Source organism: Corythoichthys intestinalis, chromosome 12, assembly GCF_030265065.1.
Source record: "Corythoichthys intestinalis isolate RoL2023-P3 chromosome 12, ASM3026506v1, whole genome shotgun sequence".
NCBI classification, from domain to species: Eukaryota; Metazoa; Chordata; class Actinopteri; order Syngnathiformes; family Syngnathidae; genus Corythoichthys; species Corythoichthys intestinalis.
This window is the reverse complement of record NC_080406.1, coordinates 19,930,309-19,940,439: the sequence shown is the minus strand read 5'-3', so window position 1 is coordinate 19,940,439 and position 10,131 is coordinate 19,930,309. Positions and strand designations below refer to the sequence as shown.

The following is a 10,131-nucleotide window of genomic DNA, read 5'->3' as shown; positions in this document are numbered from 1 at the left end:
GCTTTGCATATAATTTTCAACAATTTTGGGGGGGGATTGAATGATTTAGACACAAAAGTCCTACCCATAATATAGCCCAGACACAAAAAGGATTGCTTGATTGAATAATAAAGACACAAATCTACCTCTATATGGCTCCGCCCAGGGGATACAATTTTTGACTGGGGTAACTACATTGGCACGACACCGGCGAACGTACCATATTCAACGGATGACGATCTTGGTGAAAAGTATAGCCTAATCAGCCTCATTTGGAATTCCACTCAATAATGATGGGAAACAAAAAACGCTCATTGTCCACTTTTTATTATAAATATTCTTGAGATTTTATTGCTGACACTGCATTTCAGGGTCATCAACATGTTGTGTTCCCCCTGCCCAAAATGTCAAACTCTGCCTATGTTTTTTGGCATTATGCCACTGAAAGAACCGAAACAAATATATTAAGATAATGATATTAATAGTTAATAGTATTATGAATTATATCAAAATAAATGTGCTTTATTTTGTAGGGCTGCAGCTCTTGATTATTAAAGTAATCGATTAATCTCTCAGTTAGTTCGAATAATCAACTACTCGGATTAGGATCATTTAATGCGTTGCAGAAAAAATTCTGGGAGCTGCAAAACAGGCTTGCCAAGATTGCACTTTGAAACAAGCATTAAATGTGAATACGAAATAAAGTTCTGTGGTGTTTTTTCAAACGATGCAGAATTGCACTTTCATTTCACCACAGCAATAAATAAAAATACATTTTATTAATATGAATAAAAATACCTGAACGTAAGCTTCAAATTGCATGAAAATTTTTTAAAATGAGCAGTGAAGTGCAACAAAAGAACAGTTGGCTAACTTGCTTAGTAAAAGTCCACTAGCTTCAATGCTATCAAATGCAAACTTTTTTTTTTTTTTTAACAATGCTCTTAACAAATCTTTCAAACACATATTCCCACAAAAACCGTGAAATATACTTCTAAACTATATTACAAATGGATAAACAATCATATTAGCTCAAACAAAAACTCCCAATCTTATGTTGGTCTTAACAAGGAACAGCTGGATCCAGCCATGTTCGATGAGTTATGTCATATTCACTGTTGCCACAAGTTGGCAGTGTATAGACCAAAATCAATAAAACGAAATGCAAACACTTTCAAAACAAACCATTACAACAGCACTCTAATTAAACGAATCCTCAAAGCAGCAAAATCTGATTCGAAGCTTTGTTCTAATCGAATGATTCGAGTTAATCGATTAATCGTTGCAGCATTAATATTTTATATATATATATATATATATATATATATATATATATATATATATATATATATATATATATATATATTTATAGGCCCGAATATAAGACAGTGTTTTTTGCATTGAAATAAGAATGACAAATAGGGGGTCGTCTTATATTCGCGGTCTAGACATTATACCCATTCACGACGCTAGATGGCGCCAAATATCATTGAAGCAATGTTCTGTCATGACAGATCTCAGCTACTCTCCCCATTCATGACACTAGATGGCGCCAGATATCATTGAAGCGATGTTCTGTCATGACAGATCTCAGCTACTCTCAAGTTTAACCAGTTTGCATTATTTTATTGCCATGTTTTTCCTTATTCAAATTTGTTTCAAGACTACAGTTACAGTTAGACTTCACTTTGATGGTTAATGCAGTTATTGCAATTTTGTTGTTTTATTACAATAGATTGGTTTATTTACATTTCAAAAACCGGAAGCCATTCATTTACGAATGTGATTGCACTTTAGTTTACATATTTAAATGTTCAGATATTAAGATTTGAATGAGGCAAAATAACATGCTTTTTCTCTCAAATATATTGTTATAATCATTTGTTTCGGATATACTGTAATTATTTTCTGAATAAAAATTAATTTGGTGTTCAAAAAGTCTTTTTTCAAACTTGAGTCTTGAAAAAGAGGGGGTCATCTTCATAATCAGGGCCATCTTATAATCGGGCCAATACGGTATATATTTTGTAACAATCTAATTTCAAATGGATGATTTTCCATTTTGGGGGGGAACTGCGCATTCAAAATAAAAAGCTTGATCAACCCCATGTTTAGAATGTACATTGTTGTAATTTTGTGAATAATAAAATTCCTTGTTGGAAATATTTAGATAAAGAACAAAGAACATTATACATACAGTATGTTTGGATTGGTAAGAAAAGATAGTGAAACAAACTAAAAACACATGCATGGCAACTTTTTGAAATACAATAATTTATTAAAGCATTTTTCAGTTTTGGGGGCATATAAAACATTCTTTCCGATGATTTTTTTTTTTTGTTAATGTTGTTTCTACTGAAAAACAACCAGAAAGGTGAACAGTCATCATCAATGGCAATGTCCATCAAAGAGTCTGGTGTGGCCGCCGGCAGCTAACCAGATCTTCACCACTACAACAAAGAAGGACGCCGAAGGATGCAAAGTGTATACTAAGATCAATATATATGTTTGGGTTTTATTAGTGTTGTTATTATTAGGAATGACATGTAAGATGTGAGTTGACTGGCGTATATGGAGGGCAACACATCAGCAAGTGTTAATATTGGACAATCGCTTAACTACAAGGCACACGATTGAGCACATGAACAGCTTATGTATTTCCTGTGAATGCCGTGTGTGCCCCATTGCATTCGATCGTACTGGCAAAACTGCAACTAATCCTCTGATTATTCTCAAGTCAATCCGTTTTGCAAATAAATTAATACCCCACCCTCGATGTGGCTTAAAAACACAGTAAAAACACTTTTAGTATACACAAGCATACACACTGAAGCTACCGTTTTAGGCTAATTTTGCTATTCGAGTCTTGGCAAAAGTGCAGTGGTCGTCTAAATCATCTGTTTGCCGGGCTTGCTCCTTTTGGTCTCGGGGAAGACGTTAAAGGCCACGGCTGCACAATAACAGGTCAAGTGATTCGTTTGAAAAAGCGCTCAGTAAGGCAAGCTGTCCCAGTTACATACGCACATGCACCTGAGGGACTCTCCGTTCAGAGAGAACATTCAATAAAAGGGGGTCCACTTGAAAAAAAAATTCAAAAAGGAAAAAATGTATGCAGTATTTTCTCATAGTGGTTGTAACACACAGTTTGTTGAAGTTAACTTGGCCTTGCTTGTTAAAAGCGCAACTAAAATTCAAATAGTGTGAAAAGGGACCAGTGTACAAATTTCAAGCGACATTCAAAGCATCAAATGGTGCAATTCTAGTTTTTCTTTTTGAAGAGACATTGCTGCATGAGTCCTTGTCACAATCTCTCTTTGCGCTGATTTGTTCCTCTTATTGAAGCAGAATACTTGACAGCATTCCGGAACCTCATCTGATCCAGTTGCTGCCGTAGCTGGACACTGACTTAACGCTGCATCGTTTCTTCACGATCATGTTGATGTAGGCTTTCATGATCTTTGTGATCTCACCAACCTGGAAATTAAAGGAATTAAAACACAGTCAAGATACATCACTGACACAGATAGAGAATAAGATATGAATTTGCTAATAAAGTTCAATACAAAATTGTGTGGTGTTTTCATTGATATTGGAATTGGAAGACAATCAAAATTACCCATATACAGTGCTGGCCAAAAGTATGGCATTTCTGTCAGATAATGCTCAATTTCTCCCAGAAAATGTTTGCAATTACAAATGCTTTGGTAGTAATATCTTCATTAATGTTGCTTGCAATGAAAAAAACACAAAAGAGAATGGGAAAAAAATTAAATCATTATCATTAGAGATGATGCCGATCGATCGGGTCCGATCACGTCATTTTCAAAGTATCGGAATCGGCAAAAAAATATGGGACATGCCTTTTTAAAATATATACATATTTTTTGATTAAATCGTTTTCTACTTGTATTTAACGTTACAGACATAATATGTTACACTCATCCAGTCTTTAGTTTAGGCTTAAGGTAGGGTTATCAAATTTATCCCGTTAACGGCGGTAATTAATTAAAAAAAAAAATTATCACGTTAAAATATTTAACGCAATTAACGCATGCGCTGCACGACCCACTCACGCATTGTCACGTTCAAGCTTTAATGGCGCTGTTTTACCTATATAGAGAGATAAAAGGCAGCGTAAAATGAGTAGAGTGAATTTTGGCAGCCTTTGGAGCCTTTTTTTTAATTGGCTAAAACCGTACAATCCCTCTCCCTAGGATTAGAAATATCATGGGAAGACGTGGGGAAGCAAGGTAGCAATTGATCTTTATCTTAACACCTTATGTTTTTCGCCAACGCAGAGAAGATATATCAATTGGTAGCACTACGCAAAGTCATGGTTCCACTTCCCATCTTGCATTTGGGCATGACTACAGTATCATTTACTGAAAGCTCAACAAATACACTAGATGGCAATATTTAGTCACAATATACAAATTCACAAGTCTTTCTATCCGTGGATCCCTCTCACAGAAAGAATGTTAGTAATGTAAATGCCATCTTGAGGATTTATTGTCATAATAAACAAATACAGTACTTGTGTACTGTACGTTGAATGTATATATTCGTCCGAGTTTTATTCATTTTTTTCTTAATGCATTGCCAAAATGTATATGATCGGGAAAAATTATCGGGAATGATTGGAATTGAATCGGGAGCAAAAAAAAGCAATCGGATCGGGAAATATCGGGATCGGCAGATACTCAAACTAAAACGATCGGGATCGGATCGGGAGCAAAAAAACATGATCGGAACAACCCTAGTGTTAACCCGTACTATCCGTCGGCGTTTGAATGAAAAGCGACTCTGGTAAGATACCCAAGAAGACCCCACTTCTGACCCAGAGACATAAAAAAGCCAGGCTGGAGTTTGCCAACATTTACTCCACAAAACAACCGCTTCCGGTATCCATCAATGAGTTTTTTACAATAATCTGCTGGAATTTTAGACCATTCTTGTTTGGCCAACTGCTCCAGGTCTCTGAGAATTGAAGGGTGCCCTCTCCAAACTGCCGTTTTCAGATCTCTCCACAGGTGTTCTATGGGATTCAGGTCTGGACTCATTGCTGGCCACTTTAGAAGTCTCCAATGCTTTCTCTCAAACCATTTTCTAGTGCTTTTTGAAGTGTATTTTGGGTCATTGTCCTGCTGGAAGACCCATGACCTCTGAGGGAGACCCAGCTTTCTCACACTGGGCCCTACATTGTGCTGCGGAATTTGTTGGTAGTCTTCAGACTTTATAATGCCATGCATACGGTCAAGCAGTCCAGTGCCAGAGGTAGCAAAGCAACCCCAAAACATCAGGGAACCGCCGCCATGTTTGACCGTGGGGACCGTGTTCTTTTTTTTGAAGGCCTCGCTTTTTCCCTGTAAACCCTATGTTGATGCCTTTTCCCAAAAAGCTCTACTTTTGTCTCATCTGACCAGAGAACATTCTTCCAAAACGATTTTGGCTTCCGAAGGTAGGTTTTGGCAAACTCCAGCCTGGCTTTTTTAATGTCCCTGGGTCAGAAGTGGGGTCTTCCTGGGTATTTTATCATAGAGTCCCTTTTCATTCAGACGCCGACGGATAGAACTGGTTGACACTGTTGTACCCTCGGAGTGCAGGACAGCTTGAACTTGTTTGGATGTTAGTCAAGATTCTTTATCCACCATCCGCACAATCTTTCGTTGAAATCTCTCATCAATTTTTCTTTTCCGTCCACATCTAGTGAGGTTAGCCACAGTGCCATGGGCTTTACACTTATTGATGACACTGCACACGGTCGGCACAGGAACATTTAGGTCTTTGGAGATGGACTTGTAGCCTTGAAATTGCCCATGCTTCCTTACAATTTTGCTTCTCAAGTCCTCAGACAGTTCCTTGGTCTTCTTTCTTTTCTCCATGCTCAATGTGGTACACACAAGGACACAGGACAGAGGTTGAGTCAACTTTAATCCAATTTAACTGGCTGCAAGTGTAATTTAGTTATTGCCACCACCTGTTATGTGCCACAGGTATGTAACAGGTGCTGTTAATTACACAAATTCGAGAAGCATCACATGATTTTTCAAAGGGTGCCAATACTTTTGTCCGGCCCGTTTTTGGAGTTTTGTGTAAAATGATAATGATCCCCCCCCATTCTCTTTTGTCTTTAACGTAGCACTAATAAACAAGATTAACATTACTCTACCTTGCTAACGTAACATTAGCCCTGCGGAGGGCTAGGTTTGTATTAATTATATGACTACTGTCGATGCGTGGTTTTTTGAGTGAAAGCAGTGAATTTATTTATTTTTTTGCTAGTCACATCTGAGATGCAATTGTTGGCTGTTTTCAACAATGTACATCTAAAATACTTTGATTGTCTAAAAATGGTTCAATATTAGGTGAAATGTCTTGTTTTCTCATGTATATTTATAATTGCTCTTTACCTTAAAAAATGTTTTATCTGATTACTCGACTGAATTTCCAGTCGAATACTCGATTACTAAAATATTTGATAGCTGTAGCCCTAGTTCAAATGGTTTGGACCTCTGTTGCAGTCAATGACATAGAATAGAATAGGAATAGAATAGAATAGAGCACCTGTGGCGTCTCAAAGAACATTTCTCTCTCATCCACTGTGATCTTGTACGTGCAAGGTTGTGGCGCTCCAAAGAATATGATGTGTTCATATGGGAAGGTCTCTAGGGGCTTGGGCTCTCCTCTCTTGTACACAGACACATTTTCAGCACTCACGCTCAACCAAAGATCATGTGGGAAGCCACCTTCTTTGCACTGGGAACACACAAATAACACCAGATATGTTGAAAACCTTGGATGTGGGGGCACCACTGTACAAATAAAGTGTGTTTACCTCTACATCAAAGAGTGTGGATCCATAGCCGGTCCACTCCTTGATGATGGTCATGTACTTCAGCATGGCCTGGTGCTGGAGCAGACCTTGCAGACGGCACCACTTCTCCACAATGCTGGCCCTGGTGGCCGACATCTCCTCTTTGATCCACATCTCCAGCATCTGCTCCTCCTCCATGCGCTGCTTCTTCAGGGAGCCCGTCTTCAATCCTCGGCGCAGGGTGCCGTCCAGGAAGCTGGTCCTACGCCGCTCCAGAGTCTGACCCGACCCTGAGGCGGCGCTCACCTTGGTGTACTGAAAGATGCGAGCACGCAGGCGGCCCACGGGGTAGACACTCTCTAGGCTCCACGTTGCCTTAGTTTTGTCGCCGTGGAGGAACTGCAGGCGAAGAGCGGCCAGGTGCTGCAGAGTCTCCTCGCGGGCTGGGAAGTGTCCTCTGGTCAAACTCTCGTGGGCCTGAAGTAAGAGAGTTTGCTGTCAGCGCTCAAGGCAACTCAAAGCTTGGCAACTCCTTTGTCAAACTACTTAACAGTCAATTAGTATATTTAAAATTCATTCTGATTTGCCAACCTGGGTGAGCAAGGGCGTGAAAGCAAACACTAAAATAGTGTTGACGGAATTAATTAAAAAAAAAAAAAAAAAAAAAGAGTTTTGTGACAGTTTTGGCATTTTGCTCCACTTTGACCACCTGGGGGCAGTACAACAGAGAAAAACAGTACTAGCACTATAGGTTGTCTTGAGTACAGCAGTACTTTCCTTTTTACAGCTACTTGACACGGAGAATGGGAATCTGAGTGTCCTATTAGTCAGGACAGTTGTAATGCATCACATGGGAGTATGACATACTCCCGCTGTGATTATTCAATGTGTTTCGTGTATTAGGAGATGCAGCGAACAGGAAGGGTTTATGGGGGGGACAGAAAAAAAAGAGCAGAGAGACAGAAGAAGCGCAAAAAAACAACAAGAAATAAATTGAACGCCTACACTAACTATGAATATGTTGGTGCTACTATCGTGAGCTAGTTGTATTTCCGGTTGAAACAATGTGGGGGTCTGATGACCAAGGAGAAAGAGGAAGTGGGGGGGTCAGGAAGACAAGTGATTGGGAGGGGGGAAGTGTACACAAATCAGCCATGTGAGGTGTAGAACCCAGTATTTGTGTGAATCCCTTGTGAGTTTGGATCTGTTGGCACCCTATTCTATGCTGCCTGATCGCTAATCATGACACCGAGTTTCTCTCCTTGAGAGAGCAGTATTTCTCAAATAATGGGGCACGCCCCCCCAGGGGGGTGCAGAGTGATGCCAGGAGTGGCACATGTGACTTTGGGGAACATACTTTTTTTTTGCCATACTAGAATAAAGTGTAGCACATCCACTCGGTGGGTGGCAATGGTGCTGTCATTTTCGGAGTGTGGGCAGTATTTTGGAACCAAACGAGCACACAGCAAAGAGCACTGGAGATATGAAGAGCTAAGACGAGGAAATATGACTTAGCGTACGTAGCGTTTGGCTTTGACTTTTAATACAGTGGGAGACGAGGAAAGACCAGTCTGTTTACGGTGTCTAAAAATGTTTGCAGTTGACAGCAGGAAGCCTAATACATTAAGACGTCCCTTAAAGACATTAGACCCCCATCACATTGATAATCGCTTAATTTTTTTCAGCGAAAACGTGCCGAATATTGCCAACAATTGTCCTGCTTTGTCAGTGTTACTTCAGTAAACCAACGAGCACTGTTAGCATCAAGGTAGCATTCCAAGTCTCTCAACGCAAAAAAACACCCACACCATAGTATATGAGCTGATACTGCATGCAGCAAAAATAAAAGCTGTCCCTCTGTCCAATTACACTCTCGTTTTTGTTTTTCGGTCAAATTGTTTGGCATATAGTCCTAATGAGTTAATGTTGCTAATCAATTTGAATTGATTATTATTCATTGATTTTATTATATTTTACTTTTCGGGATAAAATGGTCAAAAAAACGTACCTAGAGTGTATTTTTACAGTTTGGATGTGACTTTTTTTTTTAATTCAGGCAAATTGATGAAAAAGTCTATTATGTTGCAAACAAAACAAAGTTAATAAAGTTATACTTTATTGTAAGTTGATCTATATGACTTTTTTCTTTAATATTAAAAAGGACGCAATGTTATACAGAGGTGTACTTACAATAATAACAATTCTATAGACAAATGATACTATTTACAATGCGGCAGAGAATTGGGGGGAGCGTGAAACTTATGTCTTCCTGCCGGAGGCGTAGAAGAAAATTATTGAGAAGCACTGGTGTAGAGGATTAAGAATACATGCCTCTGAGCATTTATTTGTATTCTAACAAGCCTTGTTTCCTATCTGCTAAACTACATCTTGTAAAGTGAATCGGGTTAACTTGATTCCAGTCATAGCCAGAGGTGGGTAGTGTAGCCCAAAATTTTACTCAAGTAAGAGTAGCGTTACTTCAAAATAATATTACTCAAGTAAAAGTAGTCATCAAAAAAAATGTACCGGTAAACAAGTATCCAGTGAAAAGATTACTCAAGTAATGTATTGTAACTCCCCCCCCCAAACAATGGTATATTTTTTTTCTCTCCGCACAAACTTATCTATACGAACTGTTGTTATGATGATACTGTACAATAAACCATTACATAACCAAATTAAGCCAAAGAAATACAAAAAAATATCATTGAATTCCGGCGAGAGAAAAAAAATTAGAAATGAAGCATTATTCGTCAGAAGAGCAATAGTGCCCTCTAGTGGAGAAAATAGATCCTACTTTGAATAGTGAATACTGTAGTTCCTTCATAGTTCCCGTTATGAAATCAAAAGGACCATATCTCCGGTTTTGCGTGGTCAATCAGTGCCAAATAAAAACTGGGAGAGAGGTTAAAATCCGCGCTTTCGAGTTATGTTGGGGCCACGTGATTGGACAGGCTGGTGTAATCATAAAACGACAAGCTTGCATCTGATTGATGCAATGGAGTCATGTGTTTATTGCTGTGACGTCTAACTGGTGAAATTGGTAGAGCTACTCTTGGTATCGCTAGCAATAATTAATAAATCAATCAATCTTAAATGTACAATAAAGAGGAAAATATATAACGACTCTTGTGTAGTGCAAAGTAGCGGAGTAAGAGTAGCATTTTTTTCTTCACAAATCCCACTGAAATAAAAAGTATGACTTTGTAAAACTACTCTTAGAGTACATTTTCTCAAAAAGTTACTCAAGTAAATGTAATGAAGTACAAGTAATGCGCTACTACCCACCACTGCTCAGAGCTCATATTTTTATATTACAAGCCGCAGCATAAAATTAA

General features: G+C 38.6%; 1 protein-coding gene across 2 annotated transcripts in view; it reads right to left on the bottom strand.

The window, feature by feature from the left end:
• Nucleotides 1-2,244: 2,244 nt before the first annotated feature.
• The window catches only part of LOC130926754 (unconventional myosin-X-like), a 154,246-nt gene continuing 146,359 nt past the window's right edge, over nt 2,245-10,131 (bottom strand). The window contains exons 39-41 of one of the 2 annotated variants that reach the window (XM_057851915.1): nt 6,815-7,270; nt 6,544-6,735; nt 2,245-3,453 (exon numbers count right to left, since the gene is read on the bottom strand). In XM_057851915.1, coding sequence (XP_057707898.1) covers nt 3,349-3,453; nt 6,544-6,735; nt 6,815-7,270 — 753 coding nt within the window. In that variant the 3' untranslated portion in view covers nt 2,245-3,348. The remainder of the gene's footprint in view (nt 3,454-6,543; nt 6,736-6,814; nt 7,271-10,131) is intronic. The other variant, XM_057851914.1, reaches the window with a different exon arrangement.